A 14,335-nucleotide genomic window follows, 5' to 3' on the forward strand; every position below is an offset into this window, starting at 1 on the left:
TACAAAGGATTGGTTTACTTTTTCTTTTAATGCTGTGATACTTAAATGTTAAATCAGCATTTTCAGGTGATCTGAAGTATTTCAATTACATATGAGCATTCATTTTTTGCAAAAACTCAATATTAGGTAATAGTTACATACTAATACAATAACATTCCTCTGCTGTACAAATTAAATCATTTAAAAGAAATGAGCATTCTAAGAATTATATACAAAAGGAAACTGTAAGCATTGTTGAAATGAAATGCGAGGTGTCGTTGCTAGCTCTACTGTTTTAAAATACCTTCAAAAAGTAAAATTAACAAATACCCTTCAACATATCCAGGTTTACAAGTCTCAAGAAAATCAAATGTCAAAAAATTCTAGAAAGCTGTGAAAAGCATATATACATTTTCCTTATGACCTTACGAAGCTTCACAATTTTGAGAAGCTGCTAAGTTTCAGTATCAATTTATTCGTGTGTCAACTTTATCCACCCAAGAAGCTCACATCTTGGATATAGTTCCCCTATGATTTCAAATAAAGCTCTGCACGATCTTCCATTAGTGAAGGCATATAATCTTACCAAGAATCCACACCCAGATCTTTAACAAAGATAAATGCAAACAAGCAGGTTGCTCTGATAATATCAGTGCCCTCTTCCCCTAACACACACTATCATCTATGCATTTGACTTCATGAACCTAGCCATGTTCAGAACTTCTACAGCAAACGAAGTCTTTGAATTCTGAAATGACACAAAGATCAAGAAAAAGTCCACGTGTGCTCTAGTGTGCAAGAAAGCAGCAGCTACGTTCTCCAACTTGGACTAAAAAAAACAAACAAGGTAAAATGAAAACCGTTCACTTAACAGCAGATTAGCAGTAATGTTCCTCATGAATCGATAACAGTGCCTGATGCTGAATAGCTAACAGCAAATGCTGAATTTGGATTTAATATTTTTGATGTTTATAGGAAATTAGGCTTCTTGCTGAGCTGGTCTCTTCAAATCCCTGATCTGTTTAACTAAATAGGTCTTCTCATCGTTAAACTGTTCATCCTCGGTCCTGTCATTCTGGAACTTGCTGAGGAACTCTATAAGTTTGGTCTGGTTCTTGAGGAGGATGTCTAGGATGGGCTGCGTCTTGTTAGGATTGGCTACAAACACCTGCACAGAGAAAAATCAACATCAGCCACAGGGAAGGAACAAGACACGGGGACATCTATGCTGCACTTACTTAGCAGAGCACATGCTATACCCATCCAATGCTTCCCTGGGGCCTGTGCTGAAGCCAGGATTATTAATTCAGAGGTGTTCGCTTTGGAAGACCTTATTTTACAATTTAAAAAAGGGGGAGAATTACATGTTTTAGCACAAAAAGGACTGACATATTCACTCATGCTCTGAAACTCAGCAGTTGGTATTAAATATAGACTTTGATTGTAGAATAAAATGAGCAGGAGTTATTTCTGGGCAGAGGAGGTCAGAATGGATTTTAAGAACAAAAAGCTCCATGGAAAGCATTAAGAAATGGATTACCCTTTAGTGATTAATAATCTTCTATGCCAAAGATAAATGACACCCCTCTACAAATAAACTTTCCTTGTTCCCAAATGCAAATGGTATATACCCTGTTTCTGGGTCTATTTTTGTTTAAATGTTGTATCACACAACTATGAAAATTGACTGAACTGAGCTGGGTCACTGAGATTACCAAAATGAACCTAATAAAACTTCAGTAATTTGTAAATGAAATGGGATGAACAACTAGTGTTTATGCTTTTAGTACTCTACCTTAAAAACGTGGAAGGCCTCAAACTGGATGTTACGGCTTTTGTCTCGTAGAAGGTTCATCATTAACTTGAGGTTCTCAGGTTTACTGATGTATTTTGTCATAATTGTGAAGTTGTGTCTGTCTAATAGTAGCTCACCAAGGAGCTGAGAAGACAAACAATTACTCTTCCGTTACCATTTAAGATTTGAAGTAAAACCAAAGCTTTAAAAACAATTCATTAAATAAACATCATTATTAAGCACAGAATACTAGGAGGCACTCAAAAGACTGATGAACTGAACTGAATTCTGACCTAAAGCTAACGAGTGCCTCCTATTTGTTTGAACACCTACCTTTTCTTCTGGGGTTTAAACCTATGGTGCTCTCTGCTCTCTGAAGAGGACTTTCAAGTCACATTTGGCCCAGAATCTGAGACTGTCAGAACCTATTCTTTAAATATGCATTTGTGTTATCTCAGTAAAAGAAACTGGTCAGACGATAAGTTACTGAATAACTATATACCTTAGCTTAATTTAAAAATAATTTTATTATTTTTTATTTTATTTATCTGAACTTTACAGGACAAAGGGTTTCATGTACAAAGTTTTCCACATACTTACCCCTAAACACACCAAACTTATCATTTTATCTTATCTGATTCAGAAAGGTTTATAAAAACAAATACTTTTCTGTTCCTTCTTACGCAAGGTATCCTGAAGATACTCTAAGCTTTTCTTAGTGACTCCTCGTTACTAAAAATGACATTAATTAAGCTAAAAAAAAGTCCGTGCCTTCTGCTAAGTCTGTGCTTCCTGAGTTCTATGGAGTTGACTATACCGTATCAGCCCTTAATTTTAAAATCGTCCCTGTTTGTTCTGGATTTCTCTTTTTCTGAAGCCAGCAGTCACCTCTTCATGCTGTCAGGGTGCCAACTTCTAGTCAAGGACTAGTGTGCAGGCGGTATAACCTGCCTGGGGACAGGGACCAAGCTGCGGTCCTTGTGGACCCAGGCAGAAGCGGAGCAGTGGAGAGCGTGGCCCCCGGCACCAGCCTGCCTGGGTTCCAGTCCTGACTCCCTGCTCCCTGTGAGTTCTGTAACCTTGAGAATGTTATGTAACTTCTCTGTGCCTCAGTTTTATCATCTGTACAATGGGAGTGGATAATGGTACCTCTATCTTATGAGAGTATAGTGAGAAGTAAAAGCATGAATACATGCAAAGCATGTTGGACCCGAGTCTAATAAGAGACATGGAGTGAGGTCTAAGGGAAGGCAAACGCATGGACAGAGCTACTCTGCCATGGTTTACTTGCTGTTATTAATTCCTTTCTGGGTTCCTGGCTATGTTCTGGATACTTGAAGTTTCCAGATAACTGATCTCTAGATAAATAACATGCCATCACAGTAAATCAAAAATAACCTGATGTGCAAGAAAACAAATTTATTCTACTTAGGATTTATAAAGAATTTAGAGGAAGAATTCAAAAGCTGAGATAGGTTTCACGTCAAATCTGAATCACAAAATATACAACTTTCAAAGTAAGAAGCCCAGTATTTACTCTTACAGAGGCTCAAAAGATAGTATTAAGTATGTATAAACTTATTGGGTGTTCATTTTCTGTCACAGAAACCAAAGAAATACGGAAAATGACTCATTTCAATGTGATTATCTAGAGAAGGATGACCAGTAATTTAAAGAATTTCTTTGGACATAAAAATAAAAAATTGGGGGAATTCCCTGGCGGTCCAGTGGTTAGGACTCCACGCTGTCACTGCCGAGGGCCAGGGTTCATTCCCTGGTCTTAGAACTAAGATCCCATAAGCCATGCAGTGGGGCCAAAAATAAACAAACAAAGAAAAACAAACAAACAAATAAATAAAATTGAAGCTTGGTACAGGAAATACAAATTTGCTGGTAAAATAAATATAGGGATAAATAAATGCCAATGTGGCAGTAAAAAAGAGAGTATAAATTAAAATACATTTTTAGAGTACCACTGGTCCTTAAAATTTCTCCATGTGTTCATGAGAAACTGTAGGAATGAAAGGTTTGCTTCATATCCATTCCTTTGCTAGCCATACAGTATCTCTGGGGCAACAATTCAAATCTGCTGCTGTAGCCGAAACAGCCACAGACCATATGTAAATAAAAGAATGCATCTGTGTTCCAATAAAACTTTATTCACAAAAATACACAGTGGGCTGGATTTGGTAGTTTGCCAAACCCTGTTCTAGAGTTTTAAATCTTTATTTAAGTTTCAAATGGAACTGTCCACAACCTATTTTGATACAAAGCAGCCAAACTCATCTATGGTTCACAGTGTCACTGCTCACGGCCACTCCCCTCCCCTCACACAGCAAGCTTGTGCCATCTGGGCAGCACTCTGGGGAACAAAACACCTGCAGCGCCTTCAATTCGGTGATACAATTCTAAGTTTTAACCACAGACTCCCAAATCTAAAATACCTCATTACTAAGTGATTAAATCCTCTTCAAAATTCTGCACGTTCCATTTTGGTGTCTCTAACACATGAGGAGGTGAGCAGGGGCAGCTGCCCTGCGTGAACCACTGCTGAACCCCGCCCGCTCCTTTCCACAAAAATCTTGACCATGGGAAAATGTATTTTCCCTGCAAAGGTCTAGAACCCATAGCACCATATCTCCCTTTCCCCAAACACACATTTCAAATAAGGGGTGGAGAGAAATGAACTACTTCAATAATCTGTCATACCTTGAGTGACTGTCTTTTTGTCACATAATTTTCTGAATGAAGTAACTTCTCATATTCACTGAAGAACTAAAAGACAAGAAAACACGTATCAGTTATTTTTTTAAAGACCAGTAATAACATTAAAAAGCTTGAGTACAAACTTCTAACAGCACAAAGGCCAATCGCTGCCCAAGCTCAGCCCCTCCTGTCTGCTTCACACCTGTCCTCAAGGTGATACCCACTGGTTACCTCCACAAAGAAGGCTCCTGGCCCCCTTCCCAGCTCTAGCCAGGTGCGCACATAGCTTAAATCTGGTCCTCTTCTGTCCAAACTCCATATGCACACAACATAACTCCCTTTCCCCCCACTGTTTTCTCACTGTTGAGTCAGCTCTCATTTCCTGGTGTTAGATTAGAAAATTCCTATGTTTTACAACTCAACTAGTCCAAAGCACAAGCACAAAGAGAAAAGTTGCCTGTTCTTTCAAAGCAAGAAGAGAAACTAATTAAAAATAGAAGAGAGAAGAAATTCAGCACTTTTAAATAGGTAGGTGTCCCATAGAAGGTAGGACTTGAGCTCAAACTTGACTAATGGGAGAGATTTCGTTCAGAAATGGGGAGGAGAAGAAGATACTCTTGGGGGATAAAAAGGGAAGAACACAGCATGAGCGAAGACCTGGAAAGTGCAAAATGAAGCAGATTTAAGAGCTGACGAGCGTCCGCTAGATTTACAAAATGGTGCTCCCTAACAAGACCAGTGTCCCTGGAATGGTAAGGAGCAGAAGCAGAGGAAAGCAGGGAGGTGGGAAACAGAAGTGAGGGGCACACAAGGGCTAGGGCCACACTTCCCAAAAGTTAGAAGAGAAGGCCAGTTAGCTCTTTGTTTTAACTATAGACAGGTTTTAAAAGTTCCAAAATTTTGCAGTACTAGTATGACTCCGCTGGGTATCAGTGCTTTACTGAGACCTTTCCTTGGTTGTGGTGGGTGGTAGAGGATGCCTGCTTTGTAATTTGTCCATGCTAAAACTGTTTCTACCTTTTCTTTATGATGGGTTCTCATCAGCCATTCATCTGTGGTTTAGAGCAGGGGTTGGCAAACTATAGCTCATGGGCTAAATCCAACCCACTGTCTGTTTTTATATAAGTTTTATTGGAACGCAGCCATGTTCATTTGTGTATGGTAAATACATTCAGTTTATGAACTCTTTATGGCTGCTTTTGCAGTAGAACAGACAGGAGAGCTGACAGAGACTGCATGGCTATGAAGCCTCAAATATTTACTATCTGGGTGGCCCTTTAGAGAAAAGGTTTTCCAGCCCTTAGTTTAGAGCTAACCAGAACTGCCTATGCATTCATTCTGTTGCTTATCTCTAGGCAGAGGTGGGATGGCCATCTATTTAGTATGCAAGCACCTAAAACTTCTCTCTTCAGAGATGACTGTTAACCCTACCTTCTCTCAAATGATCGTCAAGCCAATGATCAAACAATTGGGTCTGCCTTTAATCAATAACGCAGAAACAGGAACACCTCAAGTTCTCGACAGAAAATGCAAGTTAAGATTTTCTGCTGCATAATTTTTAGGGTAAGCTTGGTTGCAAGAAATTATTCTCAAGGAGAACTGCCTGGTTAGATTTTATCCCTGGGCCAGCAATAAAGGACTAGGAGAGACAGAGGTCAGGCACTGTTTGGGCCCCTCAAAGATTTGCTCTCCGTGAGCGCACTTTAGTTCAGCATTCTATTTACTGCAGAGGCACGCTTGGTGACTGCGTCCACTACATGACACTGTAATTCAATTCCCGTCTAAGAATGTCGATGGGAGAAATTTGTTCCAGGTCCCAGTGCTAGAAAAGGCTGTTTCTTTTGAACAAGCTTTACAGAAACTGTGAGCTCTTCCTTGGTTGTGTTTCCCTCTATGCTTTAATTATTAGAAAGCGCAGAGTCAAGTGTACAGGTTTTAGAGCATGTATTTTTGCACAGTAACTCCACCTCGGCTTAATTTAAATTGCCTGCACCTCCCCATTTCCTTCTCCTCCTTGGATCTGACTGCACTGCATGCATATTTCTGTCAGCTGCCGCACATAAATTTGCTAAAATCCTGTTAACCAATGTCACCCATTAATAACATATAGGAAAATATTTTATTGCAAAATTAAAGCGACATCATTGCCAGCAGCAAATTTCTGGGAAATTAGTTTTTATCTTTGGTAGGTTTTAAATTAAGCTACTCATATGTTTAATTAAAAAAAAACCTTTGAGACCGTGTGGTAATAGAAATAATAATGCTAATGTTTATTAAATGCTTACTGTGTTCCAGGCACTGTGTCTTGCATTTGACACACACATTCTTATCTAATCCTCACAGCAACCCAGTAGTAAGAAGGTGCTATTATGAGCCTTCTTTTAGAGCTGAAGATCCTAAAGGCACAGAGGGTGAATGAAGGTTGCTGCCCAAGAGCTGGAAGCACACGGTGGAGCTGGGACTTGAAGCCAAACTCCGCGCAGTCTGGTGCCAAAGCCCACGCTTCTAACTACTGTAAAAGGCACCAACAAAATGACTGTGCTTCCAATTTAAACCAACAAATGCACAGGAAGAAAAAAAAACACACCCACATCCCAATGTACACGGGCAGAAAAAAAAAAATGACCAGCTATGTTTAAGCCATTGATGAGGCTATTTATGAAGGAATTACTATGTACTCAGCACTGTGTTATGATGTTACTGGGAGTGGGAGGGAAAGACGGGAAAAGGAACACAAGAGAATTAGAAAGCATAGATAGGTTTTGCCTCCAAGAATCTTCTAATTTAGTTCAATGGCACAGTGAACAATGAAGTATTAACAATACCTAGGATTTTAAAAATTCAAACAACTAGTGGAAGAATGAAAACCTAAGCCAAATCTTGGGGGAGAGACAGAAATTTTAAGTGGATTGTTACTATCATAACTTCTCCAGGAGCACCTATGAGATCTTGGACAATGCCTACATTAAACTAGTATGGCATAAGGAAGCGCTCGTGGGAATCGTGGAGAGCAGAGATGACACATGGTGGGAGAGAACACATGACACTACTGCTGTGATGATCAAGGGCAACCAGGTTATCAGAGCACCCAGCACTATTCACAAACTTCTGGGGGTTCTACTACTAGCTCAATCTGGGGGGCGGGCCTTAAGGCTGGGCTAATCCATTGTCCTCCTTTTACAAATAAGGACAGACTTCTGAGTCCCCCAGCGGGCCTTGGTCTTGGGCACAAGGAGTTAGAAGCAGAGCAAGGGCACAACTGGCTGCTGAGTCCTCTAGGCTAGAGTTCTGCCCATCTACCCGCTGCTGTCCCCCTTCCTCTCTACTTGTAAGCAGCAGGAATGTGAGCAACTAACGGAAAGTAAGGGGAAGATAAGAAGCCAGACAGTAATTTTCTTTTTATCTTAACTGTATATTATCATTCAGCAGCAAAGTGCTTTATTTTCCTCTTCTAAAGCGAAAAAAGATGCAAAGGGCAGTGTGTCGTCAAAAAGATAAAATTCTGTTTCTGACCACATAACGCTCTATACCTCGTTTTAGTAGAGAAGTGATTACAGCACCAATTAAAAACACTGTATTTCCAAAATACATACTCTGGTAGAAAATCTAATTAAAATCTTTCATTTCTGGTAACAAAACTTACAACGTGCTATTTTAAAATAGTGTTTCATGTACTTACTCTATCATAATGTTGTTCCAAAAATTCTGCGCTGAGCAATTTATGTCTTGTAAGTAAATCCTAGAAAAAGAAAATACACTTTTTACAGTTGTTTGGCATTCAAATTCTTTTAGAAAAGAGAATCCTAAACATTCCACGCCATTTTACCTGATAAAAACTGTTGTTAAAAATTACTATACTTAAAAACATTTGAGCATGAATTGTACTGAAAATGTTGATTCTATGTAAGAGCAAATAAAATCATTAATAATCAAATTGTGATTGTAATGATTGAGTGTCACAGGTCTACAGCTCTTAGAAGGAAAAATTTTAAAAAAATTGATAAGGCAATGGAGATAAAAACTCAAAGAAAGGGAATCAAGAATTGAAATGAAATAAAAGTAAACGGTTGTGATAAAATGTCAAATAGTATACTGCTCCTGGTGGCAAAAGAGGACATTTCTTTTATTAGAAAAAGTACTGGAGGTTCCATCTTCTTCCTCCTAAATTCAGTTACATTCAGTTTCATATTGAATGCAATCTTTTTCAGAGGTAGAATGGTTTTTAAAAGCCCCATCATATTATAAACATCAGCTCCTAAGTAAGCAGACTAATGCTGCAAACATGTAGCACCAAAAGTTAGTATGACCTAGAGTCCAATTGTGCACCCCTATGAAATAGAGCTTATGCCTCACCCCATGAATTTCCCTGGAAACAACTCAAGGATCATTCATTCAGAAAACACCTACTATGTGCCAGATAAAGTTCTAGGTGCTGGGGCTACAAAGACAAAAAGATATGGTCCTTGCCTTCAAGGACATAGAAGTTAGCAATGAACTAGCCTTGGTCTCACCAGGTGGGAACAAGAATGGAAACACGTGACAGCAGGAACAGCCAATTCATCTTTGGTGAATTAATGAATTAAATTCCTTTAGAGCTGCCCACTGGAGAGGTCACTGCCAATAATCCCCTTTCTCCAAACCAACTTTCCTTTAACTTGTTTTCTTTGCTGTGTACGTTGAACTTACCCAGGTTACAATGAACTAGTGTTTCCTGAAGTATGTCCCGAGAAATGCTTGAAGGAATGCTCCAGGGTCAATGAATGAGGAAAATGCTACAGCTCTGGTTCCCTCATGGGGATCCATCAGGTTTCAAGAGATTTTGCAGGGAGCTCTTTTGCTGCCTGCTTGTTAGCACCCTTCCCTGAAAGGCCTCCTTTGCACAGGCTTTCCCCTGGCCTAGTTACTTCCAACCTTTGGACCTCGACTCAAACATCACCTCCATGGGGGACCCTTCCTGACTGGTCACTGGCACCAAAGCATGGTCACAGTTATGACTTGACATCTGTGGGATGATTTTATTAATGTCTCTCTCATGATAGGCTGTAAAGTCTATAAATACAAGGGTCATGTCTATTTTTACTAATTTCTGAATCCCCAGCACCTATGCAGTATCCAGCACATAGTAAGAGCTTAATATTTAATAAATAAATGAATGAACCAACAGAATCAGGGAACATGTTTGGGAAAACAGCACATTAAGCAATCTTCAAAGTATGCTTTTAAGAAGGCTTCTAACTCCACCCCAAAGACTTACAGGTGTTCAAACTGCTGGATGGGGTATGTGTCCTACGCCCATGGAAGGTCTACCCAATTTTTCCCAAATCCCCCTTGGGGATTAAACAGGCAAAATTAGAAAACCTGGAGTTTGAGTACCTTCAAGCATCTGGAAAGAAATGCTATGAGGCTTCCCCGTATGGGAAGGAGGAGATGGCAGGGCTAGAAGAATTTATATTATCTATTGGTCCATGGGTTGAGATGTGAGGGAGACAGGAACATGAGAACTTTAAGGCAATGTATCAAGCATGCTTGTTAAAGAGTGTGTCCCGCCTCTAACACGCTACTGTGTGGTCTATGACGGTCTCCCTTGAGTTAGGAGCCTCAAGGGCAGGCATTTGTCTGGACAGATCACTGCTGAACTGGGAATTCCCTGGCAGTCCAGTGGTTAGGACTCTGCACTTCCACTGCAGGGGGCCCTTGGTCAGGGAACTAAGATCCCACAAGCCGTGCAGTGTGGGCAAAAAAAAAAAAAAAAAGAGATCACTGCTGAACCTCAGGACCTAAAGACACGAGCAGGCACTCAGAGACTTGTGGAATGAACTGAATGAACAATGAAAAAGTGAATTTAAGGACTGCTGTGGCTAGATCCATGCATGACTGAGTGCCACATCTACTTTTTTGTGGCTGGGTCTTTCTGAAGGCCACTGTGAGGAAGTACAGAGCCGGGAGCCAGGTGCTCACCGCTCTGTCATGATATGACGACAGAGAATGCCAAGGGAAGGGGTCTCAGAGACAACAGCTCTCCACTGGGGTTGGTTTCTTAGGAACAGGTAGGTAGAAAGTATTACTCTGAAAAGCAAAGATCCTAAATATGCTGTGCCAGAGTTTTTTTCTTTAGGTCTGAGTAAGGTGACTATTTACCTTGAAAGCTGTATCTCCAGCAGCAGCAAGAGGCTCACAGTTGGGCCACACATGACAAGGGGGAACCTCAAACATCTCCCCATCAGAGATTCTACTTGTTATCATCTGGTTTAAAGAGACCAGGAGGCTCAGGAAACCACTGCCAATCTAGGAATCACATCTCCATGGCCTTGGGGTAGGAGAGACTGGAAAGGGGTGCTGAGGCTGCTAAAGCAGCCCTTCTTTAAGGAGAGTAAAACATTAGCAGGGAAGGAACAATTGCTGGGAGTGGGCACAGAGTAAAAAGGCCGATACTAAGCTGGGAAGAGAGGAAGTGGGAACTTGTGCAGAGCCTCTGTCTCCTGAGAGATGGGAAAAGACCTTACCCTTGGAACTAGAGCCGAGAGCTCTGGAGAACTCAAACCAGGCTGGGGTGGGGGTTGGGGGGGCAGAAACCGACAAATCAGAAAACGAAGGCAGGTGGTCATGCAGCCAGCATCTGGCAAGCGACCCCCAGAGCGGACAGGATGCACGTGGTCCCAGATCAGCAGAGCTGCTGGGCCAGCCAGCAGGGGGACAGAAAGAACATGATTTCTGACTTCCCAACCTGTTAAATTCCAGTATAGCCGAGACCCTGGCATTACCTGGAGGAAGGTCAGGGGTCATCTCCCAAGTCCAGCAGATTGAGCAGCCAACTTTTAGGGTGGGCTGAATTAAAAAGATTCCTAAAAGTTATGTGAGTTTGGGTCCCAAACATCATGTCACAAAGACAGCCCTGGAATCCCTGAAGAAATGCTGCTCACCCGGGGGCTATTTTCACAGAGGCTTGGCAAGTCATGTGGCCCAATTTCGTACTTGATGACTGTCTATGTCCAAGGACAAGAGACTCAGTTCTTCCAACTGTGTGGTTCACCTTTGGAGCTCTGAAAGTCAGAAAGTTCCTCCTGTGCTAGAGAGTCAAAACCTATCCCCAGGTTATTTCCAGAAAACTGTCAGAGTCAACAGAACTAGGTTTAGTACATTTTCTCTAGGACCCACTTTAAATCCAAGCAGTGCTCTCACGCAAGTCCCTACCGAGTCTCCTCTTCTTCAGGCTAAATACGTCCAGTTCCTTTAACCACTCCTCGAATGACAGGTTCTCAGTCCCCCTCACCATCTACTGTCTTCTGAAAGTCATCTATTTGTCTATGTGCCTCTTAAAGTGTAGCGCCTGGAATGGAACACATTTATGTGTTGTTACCTTATAAGCTTATAGTGGGGTGAGACCATCGACAGCTCCTTAGGTCACACGTTATGTGGTCACAGGTAGCTTAGGGGCAGGGCAGCAGCATCATACTGTTTAATTTGACTGGACGTACTCAGAATTTTGTTTACTCAGGGTGGGCTCTCTAGTCACACTGCCTGGGTTCAAACTCTGGCTTCCCCATTTATGGTCTGACTTCCCCCAACATTTCTAGGCTTCAGTTTCCTCATCTGTAAAGGAGATAATAACAGCATCTCCTTCATAGGGTTGAGCATGATATGACGTTACCTGCCTTTTAGTCATTATCACACTCTGTAGCGATTACACCTAGCATTACCTATTACTATTATGCCTGACTCCCACATCTCATATCAACAGAGCTGAGTCCTCAGGAGGAAGACCTCAGTTCATCCATATTTAATTTCAGCCCGCTATCCTCTGGCCTCTCTGGATCTTTATGAGACTTATTTCAGGATCTCTGTTATCTGCTTTCTATCCCTTCATGGTATACATTGTAAGTCTTTAATAAAAATGTTCAGCTGTGCTGAGTAAAGACAAATCCACTAAGAATTCTGCCCCAAGAGGGTGGCAGTCCATTTTCTGGCTCCTTATGGATATGGCGTTCAATTAATTATGATTGCTACCCTGAAACTCCATCTAGCTCCTACCTTTTCATTGTTTCCATGAAAACAGACCTGTACAATTATTCAACATCTAATATATCCACATTGTCATAAAGAAATAATTCTAATAGCTACTGTTCACTGCATACATACTATGTGAAGACACAATAACCCTGACATACTAGTATTACCTACATTTTGACAGATGAAAAGACTGAGGTTAAATCAGCAGAAGAGCTGGGAACTGAATCCAGGCAGCCACGCCCTTAGCCCCCTGATCTACTGGCGTCTATGAGATTAATATGACTGAACTTACTCTTAGTGAATCCATGCTGGCTGTGGGTACACGGTTTCCTTTCCAAAATGCTCAGAAATCATCTCTTTAGCAATACTTTCTAGTACCTTACACAGGTATAATATCGAGCTCCACCAGCCTCTCTGGGGAGTCTACCTTCTTTTACTCTGGAAAATTGGAAATATATTTGTTGGCCTTCTGATGTCCCTCCCCATCTCCTTAATTCCTCAAAAAAAAATATGTGGCCACTGATTTACCATCTCAGAACCCCATTCGTTCAAGCTATGAATCTTAAACATGTTTCACGCAGGTAGTTTTAATTTCCTTTTAAGACTCAGCACCTGTTCCTTGGACTTTAAATCCAGGGTTATGGATAAGCTGCATTTGTTTCAAAGTTGTTTTTTTTGTTTTTTTTGTTCTTTTCTTGTGGCATGTGGGCCTCTCACTGTTGTGGCCTCTCCCGTTGCGGAGCACAGGCTCCGGACGCGCAGGCTCAGCGGCCATGGCTCACGGGCCCAGCCGCTCCACGGCATGTGGGATCTTCCCGGACCGGGGCAGGAACCCGTGTCCCCTGCATCGGCAGGCGGACTCTCAACCACTGCGCCACCAGGGAAGCCCTGTTTCAAAGTTTTTGTATGTAGAGTGCACTTTCTGGGAAGGTAGCTCTGGTCATAGTCTCGAAGGAGAGCACGAACCGTCTATTCTTTTCTGCTATAAAAATGCTCTTTGCAAAGAAGACATTAGCAAACAGAAGAGGAGCGGTCCTCTCTCCCTTCCTGTCAGCACCTCTGGTGTGCAGGTGAGACCAGAGCCGACCAGACTTTTGAAGGAGGGGTGGGTGGCACCTTCGGTGTGTTTGGTGGGTCTGCGCCTCTCCTACACTGTCTCAGTTCGGGGCTCCACGTAACTCTGCTTCTTGCAGAGCTCTCCACTCAGGAGGCTCTTTAACTAGCTCTGCCCTTCTGAGTCATCAGGAGCGGCTGAGATACAGAAGCCACGCTCGCTCCTCACTGCTCTCTCTTCTAGAGCTCATCCTTAGAATCCTACCTGGTTGTAAAGTTTCCCCTCTTCAGGTAGGGAATACCTGCCTGACTCTGCCTAATCCTTCCCTCTCTGGCTACCATGACCCGACAGGGTTGCTCTACCCACAGTGATTCCATCACCATCGTTTTCTTCTTGGTGAGAATCTCATTCAAAGAAGCAATCCTGAGATGGAATTATCAGCAAGGCCAATCAGGGACTCACATCTGTGGCACATCTCTCTCACCTCTGAGCCACCTGTGCCAAGAGCGTGTGACCTGTGTCCTCTTCTTGGTTAGGCGGCCTGGCTGCACTCTCCGACCCCACTGCTGCTTCTCTCCTCTGCCCTCACCCTCCTCCTCCCAGAGTGTCCCACGCTCAGGCTTCTGGCTTTCTTCCCACCCAGGAGTACCCCTTCTTGACACATGGTGCTGCTACATCTCCCTTCCTAACAGGTCTGCTACTTTTGAATGGGGCATCCCCTTCCATCAGTATATCCCAGGTCATGAGTCCCATCCCACCAAGTGCAGTGATACCTAAGATGTCATATTTCCACT

The 14,335-nt window shown here is 42.1% G+C and overlaps 1 protein-coding gene across 3 annotated transcripts in view; it reads right to left on the reverse strand.

Annotated features, from left to right (window-relative positions):
- Window positions 1-958: 958 nt before the first annotated feature.
- Window positions 959-14,335, reverse strand: part of CAB39 (calcium binding protein 39) — a gene marked incomplete at both ends in the record, with an annotated part of 49,049 nt that continues 35,672 nt past the window's right edge. For 2 of the 3 annotated variants that reach the window (XM_079709636.1, XM_079709634.1), the window contains 4 exons: window positions 959-1,147; window positions 1,775-1,918; window positions 4,484-4,549; window positions 8,160-8,219. In XM_079709636.1, the coding sequence (XP_079565762.1) occupies window positions 959-1,147; window positions 1,775-1,918; window positions 4,484-4,549; window positions 8,160-8,219 (459 nt within the window). The remainder of the gene's footprint in view (window positions 1,148-1,774; window positions 1,919-4,483; window positions 4,550-8,159; window positions 8,220-14,335) is intronic. The other variant, XM_079709635.1, reaches the window with a different exon arrangement.

Source organism: Hyperoodon ampullatus (assembly GCF_949752795.1).
Source record: "Hyperoodon ampullatus genome assembly, chromosome: 8".
Classification (NCBI taxonomy): domain Eukaryota; kingdom Metazoa; phylum Chordata; class Mammalia; order Artiodactyla; family Ziphiidae; genus Hyperoodon; species Hyperoodon ampullatus.